Here is a 27884-nt window from a genome sequence, read left to right as displayed (position 1 = left end):
GATCTTCCAGGAACTGGTGAGGCCTCGCTGGGGGTCTTCCTTCGGGTTCTCAAACCAGCTTTTGTTGAAAACAATGATATCATTGAGTGGGTGGAGCTGGGCCAGGCTTTCCTGAGCCAGTTTAAGGAGAAATGGGTCTTTATGACTTCTGTACTTATGGCTCCCTTCCAGTCCCCTCCATGGCTCCCATGTGCCCCACTGCCCCCTTTTCCTCCTTCTTTCACCCCCGAGGTTACGGGTTTGCAGGAAACTGGCGGCCCCCACGTTTTCTCCTCTTGCATCAGTCTCCCTTGAGAGAGGTCCAGATGGGCCAAAGGGGCTATAATGACTGCATTATATCAGGCTTGGTTTCTTTTTCCGAGGCCGCCCCCCCCGCCCCCCTTCCCAGGAAAGGAAGGACAAGTCATGGAAAGGGATTCCTTTGGAGGAAGACTGGAGTGCTAGAGAAAGAGGAGATCTAAGTGTTGGGAAAGATGTCAGACCCCTTGTATTCTAGAAGCTCTTTATCTCTTATCGATGCTGGCTTTGGGGCTTGGGTAAGAATGCGAAGGTTAAACTGGCCTTTCAGTTATGTGGTGATAGGAATATGGCTGTGGAAAAGGAGATCAGCAGTGTTGAGGATACTGAGTTCCTGATCCCTAGGCGGCCCTTTCTCTCTGTGCTCAACATACACGTGCGCGCGCACATGCACACACTCACGCACACATGCACGCACGCACGCACCCCTCCTCCGAAGCTGTGTAGGCAGCTTGTTAGGGGAAATTGGAAGTTGATTGCAGCTGTGGTTTGCAGCAGTTCTAGGAAGGAAGGAAGATAGGTTGTAATATAGAGACTTGGTTTCTAGGGACTGAATAGTAATATCTACCTTCTGTGTGGCCTGTTAGTGTTTGCAAAGTACTTTCACAGATGACTTTGGAAAGGGGGAAATAATTTTCTGTCTTCCTTTCTAAGTTCTCGGCTGGGTACCCTGTAACAAAAGACAGATTAACAAGAGAGAAACAAACAGAAGTTTATTAACATGTATACATGGGAGATACCCAGAGAAAAATGAGTGACACAGAATTGAGGCTTCTGTAGCATCTTCAACAAAGAACAATAAGTTTGTAGAGAAATGGTAGGAAAAAGGAAAGAGGTTTTAGGTTTCTAAAGGCCATAAACAGTGGGAAGGTATATATTTGGGAAATAATAGATAAAGGCTAGTTTTTAAAGTTTGTTGTGTGGATTCCTCTGGTGCCGTCTCCAGGCTGACGGGGTCTAAAGTTGTCTCTGGTGATTAACTTTTGTCCTTCCTGGTAGAGAGAGGAGGAGGGACACCTTTGAGAATTGATGACCCGCTTTTAGGCAAATAGGAGGAGGGCAAGGAGCTTTTCTTGTATCTGCTTCTTCTCAGTTGCCTTCAGCTCAAAATGATCCTTATGCTAAAGTGGCATGTCTGGGGTGGCATAAGCTGCCACCCTTCAGCCTCCTCTAATCTTCATGAGCGAGGTGCCCCGTGGAGGGCAGGAAAGCTGTGCTTGCCTCCTTTACATCGCCCAGCACAGCGCCTGGCACATGATTGGCCTCAATAAATACTTGTGGAATGGGTGTTCCGAAGAGGCACTGCAGCTTGGCCAAGAATCCAGAGCAAATACGTGATGAATTCAAGCCAGGAGGAACTTGGTCTTCCTGAGGCTGTGTGCCCTGCAGTTTGTACCATATTATGCTGCTTAATAAGCATTCATTGATGAGTTTGCACGAGCATCCTTCCTCTCTGCCTTTTGGGAGTGTCTGGATGGCCCAACTCTTGGGTTATCTACTGCTGATGCTGACGTTTAGGTAGCTTTAGTTCATTTAGACTGACGAGTTTAGAAGCAAAATATAATTCTGTGATGTTGGTAAGTTGCTTTTGCTCTTTTTCAAATTTTTCATCCATGAGAATGGAATGGGGATAAGCACTGAACAGAGAGGGTGACATATAAAGATTTTTTGTTGCAGTAGACTCTGCCATTTATTCACCAATCCCCCTCCCCTCCAATAAAACTTTATGGGGAAGCGTATGAGGCAACACACAGAGTTAGGGAAAAGCTGAAGAGCTAGGGCTTGAAAAGGACAGGGTCTAGGAATTCATAGAGAGTCTCTTTGAAACCAAGCAGGACCCTGTGGGGCTCCCGGGCACGGAGGCCTTTTTGTTCCCCATTTCTTGTAGGCAAGGCTCCAGCCCTCATGACCTTCCCTGAGTTCCAAAAGGCAGATTCCAACAGCTGCTAATCAAGGGAGGAGCAGCCAAGAAACCACCTGAGGCAAGATTAAAGGGACCCGAGAAGCTCATCAAGATTAGGAGACCTGAGACTGGGATTAAGGGAGTGCAGGCCCCTGTGTACACCCTAATCTTGTCAGCGACCCCACCCTTGAACCACTGTTATAAAACTCCTCATCAAATCCAGGTTGGGGACTTCTCTGGTGGCGCAGTGGTCAACAATCAGCCTGCCGATGCAGAGGACATGGGTTCAAGCCCTGCTCTGGGAAGATCCCACATGCCGCGGAGCAACTAAGCCTGTGTGCCACAACTACTGAGCCTGCGCTCTAGCGCCCGCGAGCCACAACTACTGAGCCTGTGCTCTAGCGCCCGCGAGCCACAACTACTGAGCCCACGTGCCTAGAGCCCATGCTCCGCAACAAGAGAAGCCACCGCAATGAGAAGCCTGCGCACCACATGGAAGAGTAGCCCCCCACTAGCTGCAACTAGAGAAAGCCCGTGCGAAGCAACGAAGACCCAAAGCAACAACAACAAAAAAAAAAAAAAAAAAAAAAATCCATCCGGATTGGGATACGTGGTTTTCAAGTGTAGGAGCCCGCTGTGGTCCCCTTGGCCTGGCACAGCAATAACACTATTCTTTCTACTTCACCCGAAACTCTGTCTCTGAGGTTCGATTCAGCATCGGTGTGCAGAGGATGAGATTTCAACATCATCTTCAGGTGCCACCAATGGTTGTGTCTCAGCTCCAGCCATTTTTACCGGTGTCACTCATCTAGAAATTCAGTGAAATGAGACCTGATTGTCCTGACTTGTTATGACTGACTCCAGGTGGCCCCAGTCAGCATGCAGCAAGAGGGGAACATTTCTCTAAATGTAAATTTGGCACTGTTTTCCCAAGAAAGTAGCAGGGCTGCTGGGCAGTATAGGACAACATATGTCCACTATGTTCTAGGAGGACTTTTCCAAGTTCTAACCTTCTTGACTTGTGCATTCACTGTGATTTGTGCTTTAGGATGCTAAGAAACATTGGTCAAGGTTTATCAGAGTTACTGGGATATTTAATCAGAGCCTAAAAGGGACCAAGAACCCACATTTAGGGCAGGTTGGTTTGTGGTCTTTGCTTTTTTTTTGTTTGCTTTTATTCATGGGATAGCCCACCTACTCCCCTTTTTCTAAGCATATTTTCATAAGTCCTGTGATCTTAGAGATTTCTTTTCTTCACTTTTCCTGTGTCTTATCCCCAAAGTTTATCTGTACAACTGAACCATTGCCTCTTCCCTTCACGTTAATCTGATAACTGTGGTGATTTACCAGAAACTTGTTGCTATCGAAACTGGTTTGGTTGCTTGTGGTAACTGGTTTCCACTTCTTTATTTTTCTCAGAAGTAGTAAACATAGTACCCCATTTCCCTGAACTGTTCTTATCCAATTCCAATAAGTGCCGGTAATGGGTACTTTACAGGATCCTGCAAAAGAAACCCATAAACTCTTCTTGGGTGAGCCATTTTGAGGGCCTCTCGGGTCCCTGACAGTTAAGCATCCTGATCCCAAGAGGTCAGCCCTATTTGCACAGAGAGGTTACTCCATCTTCGTGGAGGCAGCCAAGAGCGAGGCCTGAAGAGGATTAAATAAAGACCCTGCTGGCCAAAGGAGTAAACAGAGCTCATCCAAACATCCTTTGGTCGACAACACAAAAGCAAAACACAGGACCAGGACCTGGTCGGAAGGGTGCCAGGTCTTGTGGGGACTGGGAGAAGATGTCATGGGATGCGTTTGGTGAAAAGAGTGTTGATTTAATGCATTGTTTGGACACTTCCTTAATAGAAGGTTAAAGACAACATGCTTCGGCTTTATGCCAGGCTTGTGGGTGGCACCATCTTTCTTTGTGGCATTGCTTCTGGAGCTGGGCCTCTAGGAGCGATGATGCGTGCTCAAGTGAGTCCTTGGAGTAGGAGGAGATCTACTCTTTACATCAGGAGCAACCTTTAAAGTTCCCCCTTCCTTAAACTTTCTGTTCCCTCAAAAAGGAATGCCTCTGCCTGTGGGCCCCTTATTTGGCTTTAGGGCCATGCATGCCTTTGGCATGTTGGTTTGTTTCCATTCCTTTGGAGTCAGAGGTGGAGTGAGCACTGCTTTGGAAATCTTGGTTCTGAGACAGCTTGAGCTGTCTCTTCTCCCCTTTTCTTTCTTGCTCTTTGAAAACAAAAGACAACAAAACACTACTTACTGAATTTGTTATTTTGTCCCAAATATGGGCAAGCACTAGCCATTACATTAGAATATCATTCTCTGCTTTTCAAAAGCTCTTCCCAATGTCTGCATGTCCTGGGCATCACCATTTCCAGTTGATGGAAAGGGACACTGAGGCTGAGTAGCTTGTGATGTGTATAGTATCACCTTGCTAGTTAAAAAATATGAATATTAAAATTTCTGAATATACCCAAAAGGAGAGAGACTAGTATTATGAACTCTCAGAAGCCCATTATCTTGGTTAACAATTACCAAGTTTTACCACATGTGCACATAGATAGTCCCGGAGAAAATGTTAACAATGATATTTGTAGAAAGAAATACTTTATACTTTGCAAAGATTTCTTTCACATTTGTTTATTTTATTTAGCAAATATTCATAGTCAGACACTCTCCTAACATTGTATAGTAACCCTATGAAGTAGATTCTATTATTTCCCCCATTTTATAGATGAGAAAACTGAGGCACAGAGAGGCTAACCGATTTGCCCAAGTTCACAGAACTCATAAACGTCATAGCTAGTATTTGAATGTATTTTCTCATTTGATCCTCTCAGTGGGGCTGTGAGATCATAATTATCACCCTGTTCATTTTCAGTCTAGGAAAAAGACAGAATTTATGTGGCTCAACTGAAAACAGTTCTCATACAAATACAGATAGTGAGCTTTTGTCAAAGTTTTGTTTAATTAATGGAGGAACCAACAAAATGATAAAACTGGTTTAAAAATTGGATAGATAAGGGAAACGTATTTTTTCAATAGTGAAGAAGGAATGCTGAGATAACATTGCTAAATTACATACAAAACTGGTTAATATTCTATGGGCAATAAAATCATAACCTTGAGAGTTATCTTTTCTGCTAGATTGAAATCATTTGTATCTCTATTCTATCTTATTAGGTTTTTACAAGTTAACATCTAATTTTACAGGGTTTTACAAGAGCTGCCCTAATTAATTGTAAATAGTCTTTCAAAGCTACATTTCCCCCTATGGAGTCCAAAGAACCTCAGACCTCCCAGAGCCTGTGATTTGACAGTGCTTTTGTATGACATTGAAAGGCATTATGGTGATCTTTTGTCTCATTTCCAGGGTTTGAAATGACAGTCATCTAGAGAGTAGTGCAGCTGGTGCTCAAACCAAACCTTTCTGAGCCCGGGACTTTCCCTCTAGGCTGTGCTGATATTATCTTTAGATTTTGAGAGAGTGCTTAGGAGGCTAGAAATAAGAAAAAGAATTAAAAATGTTAAAATTGATACAATGGAGAATTCCTAGAGACTGAAAAAGTATCACCTGGAAAAACTATTAAAAATATAGATTTCTGAGTCCTTCTCTAGAGAATGTAATTCTCAGTGGGGCTGGGATGGGGCCTGGGATTTTATATTTTTTAACAGCATTTCCGGGTGTTGTATTACTGGGCTGAGTCTCGTTATGGCGGCATTGTAAGTATAAGTGATAAATGAAAGAGCCTTATGTTATCACCCGCATGGATGGACAGGGTGAGGGTGAGGCTCCTCCAGAGAAGATAAGAGGGACCAGCAAGGCTGTACCTCCCAAGCATCACCAGTGTATAAATGCCCCCAATACTCCTGAAAGAGCTAGATATGGAGCAAGACCTGGGAGAAGGAGGTGTCAGTAAAAATAGCCACTGGGATGAGCAGAGTGCTGTTTGTTTATGCTGAGCATATCTGGGTAGGGTTGTTTTTCAAGGTAGTTTGGAAATTATCACTTTGTCTTCACTGATTTGCTTATCTGAAGCAGCAGGATGGGGGGATTGGACTCGGGAAGACGTTTTGCAAATTTTAGTCCCGCTGCTTCTTTCTCCCTAGAGAGGGTTTTAGAGAAGCTTAGAGAAGCATTTGAAATTAGTCTGACAGTACATAGTCCTTAAAGGGACGGTTCTGGGTTCGAAGGCTGAGAACCTTAGGAAAGGTGGGTCAGGGCTGTTGGAGCTGCAGTATGTTTTGGGGGGTCTGGATGCATGTACAGTTACCAGGCCACCATGGGCAATTCTGTTGTCCCTCCCTGGAGAGTCACCTTATGTTTTATGTCCAATATTTGGGGGACAGCTTATTTTCCCAGTTGGGATTCAGAAGATACAAAGATTCAGAAGATTGCTCGAGGACTTTGGGGTCTGGGCAACCTGAGTTTCACCCAAAGTGAGCACTGCAGTGCTGGCTGCTATTAGCATTGGGATGATGTGTGATCTCTGCTTGCCTGTGGGCTTGTGAGCCTTGAGGGCACGGGTGGGAGGCACTTCTTCAGAAATTGCATTTCCATCAAAGCCAGAAAAAGGAGGGGGCAGGGTGGGAAATCTTGGACAGTCCTTCTCTCTTCCTGGATGCACATCACTCGCCACTCGTTTCCTGAAAATCCTAGCACACTCCAGTGGTGAGAGACAGCTTCCTGCAGATCTGCTGAGCCAGCCCCTTGTCAGAGAGGAGATGAGAACAAGATGTGGTTGGAGAAGGGGTGGCTGGGCTGAGCTGGGCTGCTCAGTGGCCCTGCAGCCCTGTCTCTGAGGGGATAGTGTCTTTGGTGCCGAGAGCAGCGCCAAGGCACCACCAGGGACTGGAGGCATAGATGGGCCTAGCTTGGGGTGACGGGGAGCGTGTGAAAGCAGTGTCTTATGAATCGGTACAATTGCACAGATAGTGGTGATGGAACATAACCCTTCCTTTTGCTTTTAGAAGGAAGGATGACCCTCCTGGTCAACATCCGCAACCGCATTTGGGGAAAGGGTTGTTATTAAAAAAACAAACAAAAAAAACCCCCAAAACGACCCCTGACGTCCTTACATGTCTATCCTCTTTATCTTGCCCTGTGCTTTGCTTACCCCTACGGCTCTTCTCTGCATGTATTCACATCTAAGACCCAGGAGCCTCCTTTTTGTAGCATCATATGTTCTCAAGGCTGCTGTTATCACTGTCAAATTGTGCTTTGGACTACTGCTGGTAGTGCTTTAGTTTTATGCTTCTACCTTCTAATAGAGACAGAGAAGAGAACTGCTTAAAAAGTATGCTCTGGGGCTTCCCTGGTGGCGCAGTTGTTGAGAGTCCGCCTGCCATGTCCGCAGGGGACACGGGTTCGTGCCCCGGTCCGGGAAGATCCCACATGTCGCGGAGCGGCTGGGCCCGTGAGCCATGGCCGCTGAGCCTGCGTGTCCGGAGCCTGTGCTCCGCAACGGGAGAGGCCACAACAGTGAGAGGCCCGCGTACCACAGAAAAAAAAAAAAAAAAGTATGGTCTGGTCCAACAGACTTGGCTTTGAAACCCGGCTCTGACACTGTGCCGTGACAGCTTGGACAAGTTACAGTTCCGAGGTTGCAGTGTCCTCATAGGCATGTTGTGAGGTGAAATGCTTTCTCACTTAAAGGCATGTGAACTATTTTGATTGCAACTTTTCAGGGTTTCTTAAGCTCAGAATGATCCAGGGTGTGGTGGAGGTAGAAGGGGGATGGAGGCTTGGGTAGTGAGACACGTGGATATTTTTGAAGTTTGCCTGCTTTAAAAGTATGTTGAGAACTTGTGGTCTAGGGTGGTGGTTCTGCCCGAGAATCACTCAGAGAGTTATTACAACAACAGATGGTTGGGCTCCAACCACAGAGTTTCTGTGTGCAAGGACGTTTGCAGTGGGGCCTGGCAATCTGCATATATATATATATATATATATATATATTTTTTTTTTTACAATTTCCATTTTTAACTAGTTCCTAGGTAATGCTAATGCTGCTGGTCCTGAAAAGGGCAGTTAGGTGGAAGAGGGAGCAGACTGTTTCTTGTGGATTCAGCAGACAAGAATGAGGCCAGTGGGTGCCGGTTACAGAGAGGGGTAGCTTTTGGTTCAGTGTAAGAACTTTCTCTAACTATTATATGTGGTCAGAAATGGGGTGGGTGGTCTCAGGAGCTCCCTGTCACTGGAGATGTCCAGTGCCGAATGGCCATCTGGCAGATTCCTACACAAGGTAGAAGATCCGTTTGTTCGTTCATCTATTCATTCATCCACTTTTTCAAAGAATAAACCTGCCTGGTATTAGGAGCCGGGGAGAAGCACTGAACAAGGCAGCCGTGCTCCCTGCTCTTAGGGAGTCCACAGTCTAGTGAGTTTGGCTTAATGATTCCTGAGGTCCCTCTCAGCACTGAGGCTCTGAGAGTCCTATGATGACAGTGGCAGAACCTCAGAATAAGAAGGTGCAGAAAGATGCTTACCCTGCTGAGGATGTGGGGCCAAGAACCGACAAGAATGTGGACTCCTCTGAGGTTCAATCTGGATTGCTCTCTTTGGAGCATCTTGGTGTCACTGGATGAATATTTTCCCCCCTAAGACTCAGAAGAGGCTGAGGGTGTATTTTCCAGGAGTGCATTACTGTGGGAAAACTCACGTCTCCCTACCGTCATCCAGGATGGACTATTAAATTCTGAACTCCTGACTCGCCATCCATTATGCAGTCTGTGAAAGCAGACCAAGGAAATGGGCTGCAGGAATGAGCTCATTGTTTTTTCACCTCTCTCAAGTGATATACTGGGGAGTTAATGGCTGGGGGGAATTGAAAGGAAATAGGTAAATTCCATCAGTTTTTCTGGGTTCTTCCCATCATAATCCCTGTTGAAAGCAATAATGATAATCACTAACCTTTACTGAGCCCCACTCTGAGCCAGGACTGGTTTTAAGCTCTTTTCATGCATTAGGTTATTTTACTCAGATGACAACCCTGTCAAGTAGAAGGGATTTTGCAGAAGAGGAAACAAAGGTTTGGAGAGGTAGAACAACTCGCTCATGGCCATAGAGACAGTAAATGTCAGAACTGGCACTGAAACTTAGTCTCTCAGACTCCAGACCATGTTCTAAGCTCCTAGTATGCTCAACGACTCACTCATTCATTCATTCAGAAATTAACACATTCTTTCACTGAGTACGTGTTAAACACCAGTATGTACTGGTGAGCAAAACAGCTTGGCCTCTGTCCTCCTGGGGTTTACAGTTTATCTCGCCCAGACAAATGGGTGACTCTTCCCTTCGATCCTTGACTGGTTAGATGCTAAGGAGAAAGAGAAAGGGAGACAGAATCTGGCAAGTTAGCTACTGACCCAAACTTTCCATGTGAATTGGAGTTTCTCTACACAAGCTGGGTTTTCTGTTTTGCTTTGTTTTTACATCTCCCTGTTGGGTTTCTTTTCTTCTTGTCCAAGACAGCACGTTGAAGGGCTTGACATAGTGCAAGGGACAACCCTTGTGGCATTTGCCTTCTGACTGCACTCTGTGGGTGGAGGGGAATCTGAGAGTCTGGAGTCCCGGAACTTAGAGCTGGAAGTGACTCCGAGAGACTCTGGAGATCCTCTTCAATGGCCCTCTCTTGTGGGAAATATCACCTCTTACAAAACCAGGGTGGTCCCTGCAGGTCCCTTTGGCTTTCTATGCTGGCCTCAGCTTGTATCTTCTCATTTAAAAAGCAGTTTCAAATTAGATTTTCCGTTTTCAGAATAAATACATGATAATTATTCTTTAAGATCAACCAGTTTTTCAGAAATATTATACAACTTACATTGTGAACATGTTCTGTAATTCCCTGAGATAACCACCATTAATGATGGGTATGCCCTCCTCCACCTGTTGTCGATGCATGCACTAGTGTGTACTGCTGTTACTTTTTCATTAAAAGGGATTTAAAAAGTACATATTCCTGAAATTTATTGTCTTTATATAACTCCATTTTAGACATCTTTCTACATTAGTAGATATAGATCCACTTAATTCTTTTTTTGTTAGACTCCAATTTTTAATGGTGCCTTCCATTACAAACTTTGCCCTCTGACCTCGACTTTCTTTAGATTCATTCTGCTTTTAATGTGGCTGAGCTAGTTGAAGCATCCATTTGGCTCTTTTGTCTTTTAACTTTCAGGGAAATTCTAAAAGCCTTATTTGAGGTCACCTTGCCTTTGGTGAAGGATTCTTTTTTTTTCTTTCCCTTTTTTTTTTTTTCTTTTTTGCGGTACGCGGGCCTCTCACTGCTGTGGCCTCTCCTGTTGCGGAGCACAGGCTCTGGACGCGCAGGTCCAGCGGCCATGGCTCACGGGCCCAGCCGCTCCGTGGCATGTGGGATCTTCCCGGACCGGGGCACGAACCCGCGTCCCCTGCATCGGCAGGCGGACTCTGAACCACTGCGCCACCAGGGAAGCCCTGGTGAGGGATTCTTAACCTCAGCTGCAAGAGGTCTGTGGCAAGAGAGAAACCAATATCCAATTTTAGGAAAGAAAAAACAATATTGGAAGGGTAACACATAAAACTACCAGGTCTCAGCAGATCTGAACCACTAGGTCTCAGAAAAGATGGGCAAAGGAAACTCCTGGAACCCATGCAGCAGGAACACAGGAGCAGATGAATAGCTCCCATTTGTTAAGTTCTTGCAGCATTGCTCTATTGGCTTGGCTCGCGCCGAGGGCCACCCTTGGCCAAGGCCAGGTAGGATATCTTGATTGACAGTCTTACCAAAACATGCACCGGGGAAGAGGGATCCCCTTAAAGAAAAATTGGTGTGCTGATACCAAAAGTTGGTGGATACGCTGGAGAAATAATCAGTCAAGGTACACAATAGGGTCCATAGACCCTGGGAATTTTTGGGAATGTGTTTGCACATGTATTTTCCCAGGACCCAGAACAAGTTAAGATCTAAGATGACAGCTTTTGTGGTCAACTCTATCTGGTTGTGGCTGACTTAAGCAATGATCCCAATGAACACAAAGTTCATAACAAACTTCACTGTTTTTCTTTTTATTCCTTGAGCTGTTCCATGGGACTGCCTAGTTCCTTCTGTGTAGAGACTCTTGGGGTGGCTCTACCAAGTTTAGTTAGAATCACTGGCTGCTGTTCCCAGGACGGTGAAGTCCATCATCTAAGGAGACAAATGCCTGTTTTTATTCTTTTCAGGCACCTTTTTGCTCCAGCCTACACAGAAACCCATTATACTCCAAGTGGCAACCCTCGAACCACCACCCTGAAATCCGAGGTAAGTTCAGGTCAATATCTATCAAGCAGCTGCCCTATCCCAGACCCACCCCTAGGAAGTGAGGAGATGCTCAGTGGAGACAGTCCCTCCCCTGAAGGAATTGTTTCCCTGACTGAGACCCAGGGAGTGAGCAGGAGACACGAAATATGAATTTGTTGTTTCGTAAGCATACCCTCCCCCTTTGCTGGCTAAAATGGTGAAACAAACAATATTTTAAGCAAGTTGCATCTGATTAAAGTTTATATAAATCATTGTGAAGCATACATTTTCTTTGCTTTATGTTAATTACCCACATACTAACAAAAGTTTAAGTAAGAGAAATGATATACTGGTAATCCTGTCATCTCACCCAATCAGGTGTTAGTTTTTTTTTCATATGGACATGTAAGATTTTGTAGTCTACCTTTTTAATGTGGTTTTAGGATGCAAAGATTTTCTTATTTTGCTGCTATCTTCATATTGGGTACTTTTCCCCTCAAAGTTGAGTCTGGCTGTTTGCACAGAGATTCGTCATTTAAAAAATGGTGTTTCGGTTTTAGTCTTTTAGTTTGCTCCACCACACCATTTGGTCACTGGTGGACATTTAAGGTCATGAATCATACACATTTCATGGTTTGGTAGCTTTTCCTACAGGGGACCTTTTAGAATTTGTAGGATTAGAGTGGTGGTTCTCAACTAGGAGTGATTTTGGTTTAAATCATTTCTTTTTTTTTTTTTTTTTTTGCGGTACACGGGCCTCTCACTGTTGTGGCCTCTTCCGTTGTGGAGCACAGGCTCCAGACGTGCAGGCTCAGTGGCCATGGCTCATGGGGCCAGCCGCTCCGCGGCATGTGGGATCTTCCCGGACTGGGGCATGAACCCATGTCCCTTGTATTGGCAGGCAGACTCTCAACCACTGCACCACCAGGGAAGCCCCTAAATCATTTCTTTTCCTTAAATTTTGTTAAATATGTTGGTAATGAACATAAAGCAAAGGAAATATGCTTCATGATGATTTATACCAGTTTTAATCAGGTGCAATTACCCTAAAATATTCTATTTGTCTCTTTGACTGTTTTAGCCAACAAAGGAGGGGACCCTTGGCAATTTGTGGGCACAGTTTGGGTTATCATGACTGGGAGGTGGATGCTACTGGCATCTGGTGGGTAGGGATGCTGCTAATTACCCTACAATGCACAGGCCAGTCCTCCACAGCAGAGAATTATCTGGCCTCAAATGTCAATAGTGCCCAAGTTGAGACATTCTGGACTTGAGTGAGCCTTCTGAGACTCTGTGCCAAAGAGCAGGGGTGAAGGAGAAGGGAAGGAGCAGTCTTTTGCCTTTGGGGCCGGATGTCACGGGCTTTTGTGTGTTCGTATCTGGGGGGTGTGGTGTGTAGGCAGCATGATGGGCTCCTCCCACAGCTTCCCATGACCCTGAGATTCCCACGTGATCCAGTCCCTACAGTAGCCCTGCCGGAGTGCAAAAGCCTGGAAGACAATGACAGCCACTAACAGTCGTTAGCAGCACAGATGAGTTTATCAGATCACCCTTGAATGAGGAGAGGGACACAGGACAGTTAGGTTTCCATGGGTCTAAGAGGTCTGTAGTAACTCGGTAGCTGAGGGGCTATGTTGGATTGTTGGGTGTGGAGATGAGTGCTGCCTTCTTCACCAAGACCTTCCTGGGCGGGGTGGGGGGAAGGAGTGTCTGGTGCCCACGGGAGGCAAGTAGGCTCTGTCTTCTCATCTCTGGGAAGGCTGGCCAGCTGTGGTTCCACACCTTCTTCAAGGCCCCTTGGTTGACACGTCTTCCTCCCTTGAGACTTATGTTCTCTGTCTCCAGCGAGGTGGGGAAGGGACAGACATGCCTCAAAAGCCCCTCGCCGTTATGACCTCACAAAGCACCCTCCTCTGGGTTTGGCTTCTGCACTTCTGTGCTGAAGAATGGGTCTCAGTGCTCCGAGTTTGCCATGAGCTCATGCTTCCTGCTACGAAAGCCCCCTCAGGGTGGCCCCCTCAGGCTGAGAGGCTGGGAAGGAATGCGATGACTTCATGGCTGTTGTGTACTTGTTCTTTGTGCTCTCAGGGTTAGGCAGAGATGTTGTGAGGGCCTTTGAGAAACAGAGGACAGTGAGAGAACTTCCCCTCCCTCCCAGAGAGCCCCTCCCTCCCGAAGGTCTTCCTGAAGGTTGACTGAAGCACAGAAGCACATCTCTGCCTGAAGCATGGGATGCCTCTTTGTTTTCTTACATCCCCTGCTCCTAGGCTCTGGCAAAGCCCCCACCCAGCCCCAGGGGGCTTCCAGGCAGCTTTCTTACTTGGGAGCTGAAGACTCAAAGAGAAATGGGAATGGAATAAACCACTTAGCTTCGCTTGACCCAAAGGTTGCGGATCACACTCTCCTACCAAACTTGGCCAGGGGTAGTGGGAGTTGTGGGAACCTTATCCAACCCATTGCTGGGCCTGTGGGCTCCAGCCTTGATCTAGGTCAGATCACTGGGGGAATGGTCTGTGAGTGTGTTCCAGTAGCACGAGTTGCAGAGTTTGGGGTCTGAAGCCAGGGTTTTAGTCTTGGCTTTAACTAGCTGTGTGACCTGAAAAACCCTTTTGACCACACTAGTGTTGAGTTTCCTCATCTGAAAATTGGATATGCTAAGATCTGACTCTCAGGGCTGTGGAAGGGTAAGATGAATCACTGATTTTTATGGGAATTTATAAACATCTCTTCCAACGCCACATCTTACAGATGAGGAAATGGAGGGGAGAAGAGAAAAAGGAACATGCCGAAGTCGAGATGACCAGTGAGAGGCAGGGCTTAGACCAGTACCTCCATCTCCGCTGGTGCTGAACAGAGCTTTGACAAATTACGTTCCATGCACTTTGCTGGGTCTGCTTTTGCTAAGAGAGACAGAGCCTGGAGTCTGAAGTCAGGCTGCTGGGGTTTGAATCTCCACTTTGCCGTGTGGCCCTGTGAATGACCTAAAACCTCTCCAGCTTTTAGTTCCCCCTTTTAAAAAATGAGACTAAGAGTATCTACCTCATAAGGCTATGATCAGAATTAAAGGGAAAAGAATCATGTAAATTGTTTATCCAGGAGCAAGAGCTGGGTAGATGTTAGCTCTTACTGTTAATAACAGTGAGTGGCCGGCATTATTATCACATGCGGTGATGTGTGTGACAGCCCTTTGTAAGGTGTGTTGCACTATACTCATGCCTAGAGCTGAGCAGAGGGTGGAACCAGAGAATGTAGACGAATGGGTTAGCTGCCTCCTGGGTCACATGCCTGCCTGCTGGGGACCAAGGAACAACTACAATCAAGTGTGGTCCTGGTGATGGATCACTCGGACTGTTGTTACGTAGGTGAATGCCAGAGATTCCTGATTGGCCCTGCTCAGGCCCAGGACATTGGTGGGGAAAGATTAAGCTTCTGTGTCTGCAACTACACAGTTTACCTCCTTCTTAAGACCTTCTTAAGAACCTGGCTCTGCCCTGGAGATTTTACCTTCTTTCTCTTCAGACCAGCTTATCTCTTTTGACCTTTTGGGAAGAAGCTTGTAGGAATGTGTCCCTTGTTATCACCCATTGGTGTGCTGGGAACAGTCCTGGTTTGTGTCTGTCTGTCTGGTTTAGCACTTTATCACTCTCAACAGGGTCCTGGTTTGCCTCATAAATGCTCTGGCTACCCTACTTATCAAACATTCTGCTGGCACCTCGAACTTTATTTCAAGCCATTCTTCATGATTTGTAATTATCTTTGTATGGCTTTTAAACTAATATTGGCTCTCACAAGACCATAAGTCCTACGAAGGCTGGAGCTGTGTCTGTTGCTCACTGTTGTGTCTCGGGGCCTAGTCCTGGGCCTAGCACATAGTGGTTTGTAGCCATGAGGAATCCAGCCAGGTTGGGAAGACCAGATGGCCGTGAGATGCCCTGGCTAGAGAGCAGCAGCAGATCTGCAAGCGTCCAGGGACACGGGTGCCAAATCAAGTCTGCTCCAAGCGCGTAGGGATTCAAGGGGGGCAGGGAAGATGGGGGATAGATCAGTTTCCTAGAGCCACTGTAACTAAGTGCCATCAACTTGGAGGTTTAAAACAACAGAAATGTGTTCTCTCATAGTTCTGAAGGCTAGAAGTCCAAAATCAAGGTTATGCTCACTCTGTCATCTCTAGGGAAGGATCCTTCCTTGCCTCTTCCAGCTTCTAGTGGCTCCTGGCCATGCTTGGTGCTTCTTGGCTTCTAGTTTTGTCTAATCTCTGCCTCCATCTACACATGGCCTTTTTCTTTGTGTGTGTGTGTGTGTCTCTCTGTGTCCTCTCTTCTTTTTATAAGAATACTAGTTCAGTATGGCCTCATCTTAATTTAATTACATCTGTAAAGACCCTATTCCAAATAAGATCACATTCTGAGGTTCTGGGTAGACATGAATTTTGCGGGGGCACACTGTTCAGTCCTTATGGGGGGTCAAGGATGTGAGTCTAGTGGGGAGGCAGGCTTTTGAGAAGACGGTGTTTCCTGTGGCCAGCATCATGTCACAGAAAGAGATCTGAGGGACTTCCCTGGTGGCGCAGGGGTTAAGAATCCGCCTGCCAATGCAGGGGACACGGGTTCGAGCCCTGCTCCGGGAAGATCCCACATGCCGCAGAGCAACTAAACCCGTGCGCCACAACTACTGAGCCCGCGCTCTAGAGCCTGCGAGCCACAACTACTGAGCTCACGTGCCTAGAGCCTGTGCTCCGCAATAAGAGAAACCACCACAATGAGAAGCCCGTGCACCGCAACGAAGAGTAGCCCCCGCTCGCCGCAACTAGAGAAAGCCCGCGCGCGGCAGTGAAGACCCAATGCAGCCAAAAATTAATAAATAAACGGTTTCTCTGGAAAAAATTAAAAAAAAAGAGAGATCTGAAATCCTGGGTTCTCCAGCTAGCAGTGAGACCTGCGGCAAATCTCTTTGCTCCTCTGAGCCTTAGCTTCTTCATCTTTTCAGTGAGGATGTTGGCATCCACCCTGTCCCATCGCCCAGGAACATTGCGAGGGTCAACTAAAATGGTGGCTTAGAAAGCTCTTTGCAGATTGTAGGCTTAGGGTAGGTATATAATCATCCCTGACGTTACGAGACACTAACATTGCCATGCTTATCAGTATCCTGTGGTCTGACCACCCGCTTTCTCCATGCTAGGATCACTGCTTTTACCATGGGACAGTGAGGAAGGCAGAACAGTCCAGTGTCACACTCAGCACCTGCCGGGGAATGAGGTAAGAGGCCCTGACAGTGCTGGGGGTGGGGGGGGGGCACCTGAGACTCTCCCCAGGAATGGAATTTTTTAAGCTAAGCGGGGCTGGCCTTGGGCAGGGACTTTGAGAAGCTGTCTATTGAGAATGTATGCAAGCCAGCTCTGAGAAGGGCTGAGCTTGGGAGGGACAAGGGAAATAATCCTTTGATGATGATGATGGTAAAAATAATAATGTTAATAATAGATAACCCACAGATTCACTGGGGATTGAGCGTACTCTTTCCTGAGGAGCTTGAGGTTTTATTATTATTTAGGTATGGTGAAGCCAACAGAGCAGGACACAACTGCCATGGAAAAGACACTTTATTGTACTCAAGATCCCAGGAGGAGGGGCATGCCATGCTGGGCCTGGGGCACAGGGCGGCACAGGGGTCAGTCAGGAGGCAGAGGGGGGAGAGGGAATGTGGGCAGGAGTCTTTATTGTGGTTTCTGTGGAAAGGAACAGGAAAGGCAGGGTAAGCAGGCTTAGGATTGGCTAGTTTGAATCATTTTTGTGGGATCTGGGGCATGGGGCTGTCCCTAGTTGTCTGGTACCTGGCCCTGGGGTGAACAGGCCCGGGGGGGTGGGCGGCCCAGAGAGTAAGAAGCCCATTGGAAAGGCATATTGTGCTCACTGGTGAGTTACCATCTGTAGGAATTGGCTAACCCTGGGGGCGGGAGCAAGGTCCCAGTGTCAAAGCACCAGGATATAGGAAATAAAAGACATGGTTCATACACTTGAAGTTGATGAATTTGAGCATTTATTCCCACTTCTCCTTTGCTCTTCTCTGGTAAAAGTGCTTATAGGCGGCAAAAAAGGGAAATAGGCAGCTAGTGAAAAGAGCAGGAAGAGAAGGGAGAAGCAAGGATAATCTTCAAGACAGAAAATGAACTGAAAAGTTCCAACGAGGGGGCATGTTGGAAAGAGAGTGACTCCATTCTCTGAGCCAGACGACCTGGCTTTGAGCAAGTAGCAGTTGACCAGAGGGGTGACCTTGGGCCTTGATGGTCTCTTTTGTAAGATGTGGATAAGGGAAATATATATCTGTCGTGTTGTGAGGATTGCATGTGCTAATAGATATCTAACGTTTAGAACTGGCCAGTATATACAAGCACTCAGTCACCTCCCAGACCCGTGCTTCCCGGGCGGGGCCCGCAGAGGGGCGCCATCAGCATCACCTGGGAGCTTGTTCAAAATGTAGTATCTGAGGTCCCACCCAGACCTACTGGATTGTAACCTGTATTTTTACCAAGATCCCCAGGTGATATGTGTGCACGTTATAGTTTATACCTGAGAATATGTGTTCCTTGAGAATATGAATTCTATCTCAATATCTGTTTCTCTCCTCCAGCCTACCCTGGTGCTTTGCATATAGTAGGATCTATACATGTATGTTGGAGTAATAAAAATCATTTATTTAGACTCTTCCCACCCTCCCCTCCTTTTGGAAAAGAGATGATGATCTGAAAAACCTGTGTTCTAATTGCCTATACTAATTGCCTGGGTTTTAATTACCTGTACTATGTGGTACCTATACCCAGTGTGTTGATAACCTAGCTCTATGAAAACAAAAGAAAAAAAAGCACTGATATGTAGCATCTGCCAGTATGCTGGTAAAAATATTCCCACCATGACCAATTCGAAGCTATCAACATGATGTTACTGAAGGCAGCATTGGGCAGATACGCACACGTTGGCCCTCATGAGCCAGTAGGAGGTGTTTCCACTGTGTACCCTTCCTCTCTCTTGATTGATTGAGCCAATGATTGTTTCTTTCATTCAGCAAATTAACACTGGGTGTCTGTTCTATGCCCATGCCCTACACGGGTGGAGGGAAGACAGGCATATAAAAGTAATTTCCTGAGCCCTCAGTTTCTCATCTGTAAAGTGGGCACGGATGATAGGCATGGTAGAGAATGTTAAGTGCTGTGTTAACGCTATAGCATGCAGACGGGATTATTATCATCTTATAGCAATGAAACCATGCTAAGACTCACCCAGGCTCATATGCCAATGTGAGGCCCATCATGCTGCAGATCCCACGTGTTTGTTTATAAATCGAGCCATGTCTCATCTGTAAGGCTTCATGGTGAGTCGGCTGGAGGGAATTAGGCAGGAAACAAGCTTTGGCTGGGAGGCCATAACAGAGACCCCAAATCCCCTGCTCAAGTGACCTATTTGAACCTAGCCAGCTGGCCTTCCAGTGGTGTTTACAGGCCCAGCCATCTGCAGTCTGCAAGTGAACAACATCTGTCCCAAGAAGGAGGAAAGGGAACATGCAGGTGTGACTTGCTTCTCTCTGCCTATGCCTCTGTCCTCTTGGTCTGGGGCAGTGGGAATTTGGCTTGGCCTCTCGTACATCAGTCCCACAGCTGTGCTGATAGGGGGAAACTGGGTGAGCCGTCCATGTGTTTCTATTTTGCACGCTTCCCTTTTATGGGGTCCACCCACCTTATTTTCCCAGCCTTCTCACTACACACCTTAAGAAACCAAGGGTGTCTGTGGGCCCGACTGATTTAAGAGCTGGAGACGCATGGCAGATGGCTCCATTCAGACTCTGGAGTAGGAGCAGCTGTAGCAGCAGCAGGCTTCAAACCCTCGTAACACTCAAGTCGCCCCCCACTAAGGCTCATAAAGTGATGCTGCAATGGAAAATCTCCATAGCAATTGTGCTTCTCTCCTGGAAACATGCTCTTTGTGACTGGAGAAAATAGGTAGGATTTATACCAAGTGGGATCTTCAGGCTGATGATACAAATACAGAGGAATCCAGCTGAGTTTCTAGATTGTTGCTGGGCATCCTCTTCTCTCCAAAGCAGTTCTTTAGGCTAATTTAATTGAAGAGGTAATCCGGGATCATAGTAAAAATACATTCAAATAATACAAGAGCGTACAATGAAAGAGTACGCTTCCTGTTTCCCGAATCCCCCCTCCCCAGTGGCAGCCGCTGTTACCCGTTTCTTGTGTATCCTTTTAGAAATATTCCTTCCAAAAAGGAACATGGATATGTAATATAATGCTCTGTAATCTTGTTTAGGCCACTGACTCCTTTGAGAATAGAGTGGCAGCTCTGGATATTTATAAACTACACCAATGAAAAGATGTGGCACACCATTTCCTAGGGATGGTTAGTGTCCATACTCCCCAAGCCTGTCTCTTATGAAGGACTCATCTAAATGTCCTCTACAATGTCTTGCATGCACAAATGCTTTGCAAATTAACATAAAGTATAAATTTTAGGAGCAATGATTATTTGTGAAGAAATCTAGACATTACTGGGTTGAGGTGTCCTTGACTGAACCTGTGGGATTTGGCAGACACTGGGCATGCGTGTACGTGTGTGTGCGCCTGCACACATGTGTGTCCAACTCACTGTCTATCAGCAGGAGAGGTATTGATTGCAGTAAAAACATTTTTTTGACCTGATTGTTCACTTTATTTGTAAAGAAAATGCTATTGAAGATTATCATTACGTAACTAATGAGTGTGCTAAACATCCAAATAATACTGGAGCATAAAACTAAAAGAAGTGAAAATTCTTTATCCTGTCCTGCCATTTCAATCAATCTCATTCCCCATCTGTAATCTGTTGGGGAGTATACATAATTGAAATACATAATTATGTGTATATGTGATTTTTTAATCCAAGGGAGATTGGTTATAGGGTTATACATACCATTCTATAATTGGTTTTTTTCTTTTTTCAATTTAACATTATGTCGTAGGCACACATAGATCTAGCTCATTCTTTTAATGGCTCTATAGTATCTTAAGTACTAATGTCTGGCAAGTTTAATTACATAGAAAGTCTTTCAAAGACATACCGTAGATCACCTGTAGTCATCTATTTGATGCATCACTCTTATAGCAGATCTGTCCTCAAAACCCTGGGGCCCATACTCACTGTGGTTATACCTTACCCCAGGTCCCTGGACTCAGACTCTGTGGGAGAGAGAGGATATGAAATTAAGAGTGAGCACAGGAGGATGTGTGTGAACGTTATGTGATGGCTTAGAAGGAGCTCACAATTTAGAGTCAAGCGACCTGAGTTTCTCTGGCTCCATACCTCCCGGCTGTATGATCTCTGAGCTTTCCTCCCCCTGTTTCATTTCATTTCCTCCTTGTCTTTGCCTTGGCCAGCTCAGCTCTCTAGATGGTGCCCACGGAGCAGGGGGCTGCTGAGTCCTGGGTGGGGGGCTGAGAGTGGTGTCATGGCTCCGCCCGTGAGTAAGGAGCCTGGATGTCAGGAGACCTGGGATCTGCCCCCAGCTCTAACAGTAGCTCACTAGGTGACCTTGGGCAAGTTCCTACTTCTCTGGGCTTTGCTTCCTCTTATCTAAGAAAGCAGGGTAGACAAGACCATGGAAAGGACTCTCCAGTGTCGAAATTTCTGTGCTGCAGAGAGAGTGGGCAGAGTTTCCAGGAGGTGGGGCGCCCGGGACAGAAGGAGCCAGTCCATGCCTATCTGCTCTTTTGCCAAGGAGAGGCGTGGCCCTTTCCGGTTTGAATACCTGGCCTTCCTTCTGCAGGACAGATAAGAAATGCTACCTCTGTGTCAAGCATAGAGTAAGCCCTCACAGGGCAGCATCATGTTGTGTCAGGTATAGATTCTGGAGCCAGGCAGTTCCTGGTATAAAACCTGACAGGTTGCTTCAGTTCCCTAGCATCAGTTTTCTCACCTGTAAAATGGGAGCAACAATAGTGACATCATTGATGGATTTACATGAGGTGATGAGTGCAACTTCCTTGAGATCAGGGACTTTTTTTTGTTTTCCTATCATGCTGCATCCCCGGTGCCTAGAACTGTTCCTGGCACACAGTAGGTGCTCAATACATATGTGCTGAATGGCTACTGAATAAGATGCCTTGTACCCTGCCTTGTGTATCATACATGCTCAATGACTATTAGCTATCCTTTTTAAATATTACCCTAATTGTTAGTAAACATTGCCTCTTACTTCAGTCAACTATCATAGCAGCCCTGTGAGAGGGACAGCTTTGTTGAGTAACTTAGCCCAAAGCTAGCAGACAGCAGAGCCAGAATTTGAATCCAGGTGTGTCCCACTCCCGAGCCCATGCTGTCCACTTGTGGCTTGCCACCCCATCCCAGAGGGACCACATCACCCGTGTGACCACGTCACCTCTGTGCTGCCTTTGAAGCTCCCTGTAACTCCTTCTCACTTGCATGCAGATTTGGGGGGAAGGAAAGAAGTGTGACAGAGTGATTACCTCTTAGGGCAGCTCTGGATATAGGTGTGTACGGTGTGTCCCCTTGGCTTCAGCTCTAAATGGACAAATTCCTAAGAAGCAGTTCTTGCCTAGTTCCTGGAAGGATGCATTTGAGCGAGTCCTGTAGTCATTCAGGGGTTAAACCTGCTGCCTGCCTGGCCTGCCCTGCCAGGGTTCCTCTGTACAATTTCATTTGTACCAAGCTCTCAACAATGAATAGCGTGTGAGGTCCTGGCCACCCAACCTCATGGGTCCCCCTCCGGCGCCCCCCCCCCCCCCCACCGCCGCTAAGCTCTGCCAGTGCTTACATTTAGCAAATTAGATCAACTGAGACACTTAGAAGGAGAAATGACGGGTGAGTGTTCAGGGGAGGGCAGCTAGCAGGGCTTGGGATTGGTGACAGGGAAGGGCCCTGGGAAGTAGATTCTCACAAATCCCCCCACTCTCAAAGCTGGTGGGCTTCGCTGTGACATGCTAGGGCTTGTGCCAGCCTCTCCTCCATCCCCAGGCAGTCGGGAAGGTGACAACGACACAGGCACATTACCAGCAGCCACAGCAGGGGCAGGGGAGGGTAGCGGCCGCAGAGTCCTGTTGCTGGAAGGACCTTCAATGTCCTTCTGAGCTTGTGTTTCTCCAGTTATAATCTGCCCACTCCCTGGAACAGAATTGCTTAGAGCTCTGTGAAAAGACAGGCCCCTGCCAGAGGCTGGGCTCCAGGTCAAGGTTCCTGAGTGTGGCTGTGCAGGGGATTACTATGGGACTTGTTCACTTGCTCAGGCCTACAGAATCTGCATCTCCTAGGTGGGGCCTGGACATCTCCATTTTTACTACACCCTGTAGAATATTCTAATGGATAGATCTGGGAGATTTGATCCTAAGATCTCTGACCCCTAGGTTTGGAACTCACTGATAGAGGCAGATAGCATAGAGGTTAAGGGCATGGGGTCCAGAGCCTGCCGGACCTTAAATCTTTGGCCCCAGCATACCCATGAGAGCTTGTTATTTAATCTCTCTGGAGCTCAGTTTCCTTATCTATAAAATGGGACCCATGATGGTGCTTTACAGCACTGATGTAAGAATGAAATAAGAATGAAGATTATAAGCACAGTGCCTGACATATAGTTAACTCTCAAAAAACGGTGTCTAAAAATGAGAAATAGACTGACTGCCTCTCCCAGTTGGTGTCTCACTTCAGACAGCCCAGTTGGGTAATGGCCAATCACGCCTCAGAGGAGAGTTGCTGATTCTTGTCACTTATAGCTACTCTACAGGGCTCTGGTGACAGAGGCAGTGTGAGGTCATGGTTAAGGTCTTGGGACCTAGATGCTTAGGTTTTTACTGCCTGTGTGACTTTGGTCAGTTGATTAACCTCGCTGAGCCTTAGTTTTCTCGTTTGTAAAATGAGGATAATATTTGTAAGGGTCATAGAAGTTGGTGTGAATAATAAAATACTCGGCACAGTGCCTGGTCCATAGCAAAGACTCAGTAGTTTATAACCACCATGATTGTTGTTCACTGTGCACCAAACTTCTGTGTTGTCTCTGTCCTATTCGGCCTAGAGGTTTATTCCAGTGATGCCTGGTCAGCTACACTGGAACTTTCCATCCACTGGGTGTTATCTCCACAGCCACGACCCACTGCACACAAAGCCATCTGCTGGTTTGTGGTGAAGCCTTCTGCTTCCAGTGTTTGTAGCCATTGGGGGAAACTGAGGTGACGGGGAGGGGCCTTGGTCAGCCAAGATGAGAAGATAGCTTGAGAACAGGATGCCCACAGCAGCTCTGCCCTCTGCCCTTTCCCGTCTGGACTCGGGAGCGGATGTGACCCTTGCTGTTTGCTCCACTCTCACCCCCAGCTGCACAGGCAGCCCATTGGGTGTCCTGCCGGGGGGCTGGTCTGGGATTGCTGCGTCAGCCTGGGTGAGGTAGCCGGGAAGTCGTCAGGCTCCCTGGCACCGGAATGAGGTCAACCAGGGATGGATTCCAGGAAGGACTGTTGCTGATCAGGGCCTGGCGCTGTCTCTCCTGAGAGCGTCGCAGGCTCTTCCCAAAGGGCAAAACCTGGGCGGGGACCCGGAGGTGTTAGGGGCAGGGATGGAAGCCGAGACAGCCGAAGAGAGGTCCTCCTGCCAGTTTGGAGTGGCAAAGACTGACTTGGCTACACTTTACCTTTTGAAATTTCTGGATGGATAGAGCCTGAGGTTTTGGAGCACATGAAATGCTGTGGACTCCCTGGGGTACATTGCTGGGATCTTCCTTCCCCAGGGCCCTGATAACATTCCCTTGCTCTAGTTTTCATCTCACAGTGTCAAGGGTGGCAAATACCTGCTACGGGGGCCTCTTATTGGTGATAGTGATTGATAGTAAGCTGTGCACTCTTTCTCACCGAGTCCAGATAAAGTGCCCAGAAGACTCATTGCTGTAACACCCCGGGCAGCAGCATCCAACATGAGTGTTCAGGGCGATGGAAGCTTTTTGCCTTCTCTGTTAACATACTGTAGTGATTTATTCCCATGTTCAGACTCTAAGCTCCGTGAGGGCAGGCATCTTGTCTGTCCTGTTCACTAGTCCATCCTCAGCAACTAGCACGATGCCTGGCACATAGCAGCAGCTCAGGAAGTATTTGTGGAATGAATGTCTGTCCTCCAATGGAATGTGAATTACACAAGGACAGGGATTATGTCTAGATTACATCTAATACAGAGTAAGGGTTCAATGAATGGAAAAATATAATGAATGAACGCACATCTTTATTCTGAGTTCAAGGCTAGTATCTGTAACCCAGAGAAAAGAGTAGTCACACATGCTTGGTTGTGGGTGTCACCTCACCTCAGAGCTGCCTTGCTGATGCAGGGAAATTGGGGCTGGTAGGCATGCCATCAGTGATGTCTCTAGCTTTGGTTTCCAAGAGCAAGGACACTTGTCTTTCCATTTAATCATCCCAAGAGTCCTGTGAAGTTAGAAAATTATCATTTGCATTTACACTTGGGGAAACTGAGGCTTGGAGTGATTGAAGAGGTTTGTTGAAGAGCATTTGGCAATTTAATGTTGGAGCTAAGATTAGAACTTGGGTCTCCTCATCCTCAGGCCAGCATTCTTTCTCCAGTCACCAGACCGTCTTTTTCTCAGTCTATAGAGTTTTGACCTGTGATCTGTTGTATGCTGTGTTTGGGTTTGGGAGGTTTTTTGGAATCCTAGTCATGCCATCCTTTATGATTATGAGCTGTCCCTGGTCCAGCCCTTTTAGAACCTTCAAGCTTCTCTGTGATATGCTTTTGTACCCTGAAACCGTGCACCACATCTCACATACATGTGCATTTCTCTGGAGAGGAGGTCTGAGTTTGCGTCAGATTCTCACCAAGGAGTGCACGACCCCATAATAAGATTAAGAAGCAATGATCAAAACCAACTGTGAAATTTTGTATATGGGGAAACTGAGGCCTGAGCAAGGGACTTTTCCAGGACCATAATCTTTGACCAGAGACTCTATTTCTCCCGTCAACAGAGGACTGATTATGGTGAGCAGTAACCTCAGCTACATCATCGAGCCCCTCCCTGACAGCGAGGGCCACCACCTTATTTACAGATCCGAACATCTCAAGCTTCCCCCCGGGAACTGTGGGTTCGAGCACTCCAAGCCCACTGCCAGGGACTGGGTCCTTCAGTTTACAAACCAGATCAAGAAGCGACCTCGCAGGGTGAGTTTTTCTTAGCGCAGGAGTTAGCCTGGGGATAGGCTTGTCCCTTCTGAGGACCCTTACCTTGGATCCAGGAGTATTTCTAAATTAAAGGGAGATGGCTAAGAAGGAGGAAATAGCTTTTTCCTCTAAGTCATTGTTGAATGTGAGAAACCCTTGTTTTCGACAGAATAACTGCTTTGGGGGAAAACATTACTACCTTTAAAGTAAGGTGCTGATTTCAGAAACTTTAAAATGTGAGAAAAAAATATACGCCTCCCTTTTTGGAATAGCCACTTAACCATGTGCACAAAATGCTTGTATTTATTTATACCGAAAATAGAGGTATATGGTTTAAATGTCTTTTGGGAACTTGATTGTCAGCATGTTCCCTCACGGTATGTCAGCCTCTGTTCTGTCTGCACTAGGCAGCCAGCTCATTATTTCTGGAGACTAAAGGACTGGACCCACTGTCCCAGAGCAGCCTCCCGCGATAACCAAGATGGCGGGCGGAAGGTGTAGTGAGGGTGATGATGAAGCGACCATAGCTGGGGTTGTCTCCAGATCCCAGGTACAAATTTAGTAAGGAGGGCCGCTGCTTATTAACTGTACCATTTCTGAGCAGTTTTTTGAAATGAGGTCAAGTCCACCATGTCTATAGCTCTGATCTGCTTATGTCTCTTTCTTAGATGAAAAGGGAAGATTTACACTCCATGAAGTATGTGGAGCTTTACCTTGTGGCTGATTATGCAGAGGTAAGGGGGAGGCAGTGGGTTTTAGCAGAAAAATCGCTCTCTTGATAGCTTCCATTCCAGCCTTCAAACTGCTTTGGGGAAATACTAAAGCATTCCTCTTTTTCCGGTTTGTCATGTGATTTTGACCTTAAATCTGACCAAAGGCTCTTTTTGCTATTTTAAACACAGTTGGGAAAAAAACAAGGAGAAGTCTCTTCCAGCTCAGTACATTAATCAGAACACCAGGACAAAGAATGTTATTTAGGTTAACATTTCTTAGACTGGGTCTGAAGACCCTTAGGTTTTGGTGCTTATTCTTTGGGAGAATAGAGATAGACCTGCCCCTCACATCACAGGGTTTACAGTGGCAGCAGAAAAACTCTGTAGTTCCAAGTGTGATGACTGCTAGGGTGGTTCATTGTAGAGGATTAGAGTGCAGATAATGAATTGGGGAAAGCTTCCCAAGGCAGTGGTGTTGAAGCTGACTCCTAAAGAATGGATTTAGGCCCTATGACCCATATTTGCCTAAATTAGCCGTATTTTACCTCATTCTCACTTTATGTAGTGGCTCAACCACAGAACTGACATATCTTTTGGGCATGGAAGGTCAGATGAGCTGAGCACTCCCCACGTTCTAACAGTGCACCTCGCCTGGGGCTCCCTTTCAGACAGAACTCATCACAGTTCCCATCTGTCACATACCATCCAAATGGGTTAGTTAGCAGCTCCCCCAGAGGAGCAATCCCACAGCACAGATCCTGGAGGGCAGTGCAGGGAAGGGGGAAGAATACTAGACTTCGCGCTGGAAGAGCTGCCTTCCAGTGTTAGTGGCAGGACGAGGGGGCCCTTGAGTGTCTGCAAGGACACGGAATCGTTAACTGGGCAGAGACACGGAGGTGAAGGGCTCTCCCAGGCCGAGGAAACATTTTTTTAAAAAATATATGTATATATATTTCAATTTTATTTATTTATTTATTTATTTATGGCTGCGTTGGGTCTTCGTTGCTGCACACGGGCTTTCTCTAGTTGCCGCGAGTGGCGGCTACTCTTCGTTGTGGTGTGCGGGCTTCTCACTGCAGTGGCTTCTCTTGTTGCAGAACACAGGCTCTAGAGTGCAGGTTTCAGTAGTTGTGCCGCATGGGCTCAGTAGTTGTGGCACATGGGCTCAGTAGTTGTGGCTCGTGGGCTCTAGAGTGCAGGCTTCAGTAGTTGTGGCACACAGGCTCAGTAGTTGTGGTTAGTGGGCTCTAGAGCACAGGCTCGGTCATTGTGGCACACGGGCTTAGTTGCTCCGCAGCATGTGGGATTTTCCCGGACCAGGGCTCGAACCCGTGTCCCCTGCATTGGCAGGCGGATTCTTAACCACTGCGCCACCAGGGAAGCCCAGAGGGAACATCTTGTTCTGCTTTGAGAGGAGTTTTGCTTTTTAATTGATGTCGGTATTGGTTTTTCCAGCAGCCTTTCTTTCTTTCATTTTTTTCTCTTTTGTTTTCCTTTCCAAAGACTG

General features: G+C 46.7%; 1 protein-coding gene across 2 annotated transcripts in view; it reads left to right on the top strand.

The window, feature by feature from the left end:
• The window catches only part of ADAM19 (ADAM metallopeptidase domain 19), a 93826-nt gene that overhangs the window by 23626 nt on the left and 42316 nt on the right, over positions 1-27884 (top strand). For both annotated transcript variants that reach the window (XM_060093722.1, XM_060093721.1), the window contains exons 4-7: positions 11409-11487; positions 16645-16721; positions 25472-25664; positions 26333-26398. In XM_060093722.1, the coding sequence (XP_059949705.1) occupies positions 11409-11487; positions 16645-16721; positions 25472-25664; positions 26333-26398 (415 nt within the window). The remainder of the gene's footprint in view (positions 1-11408; positions 11488-16644; positions 16722-25471; positions 25665-26332; positions 26399-27884) is intronic.

Source organism: Mesoplodon densirostris, chromosome 3 (genome assembly GCF_025265405.1).
Source record: "Mesoplodon densirostris isolate mMesDen1 chromosome 3, mMesDen1 primary haplotype, whole genome shotgun sequence".
Lineage (NCBI taxonomy): Eukaryota > Metazoa > Chordata > Mammalia > Artiodactyla > Ziphiidae > Mesoplodon > Mesoplodon densirostris.
The sequence above is the reverse complement of the archived record's forward strand: the minus strand, read 5'-3'. Positions and strand labels throughout refer to the sequence as shown.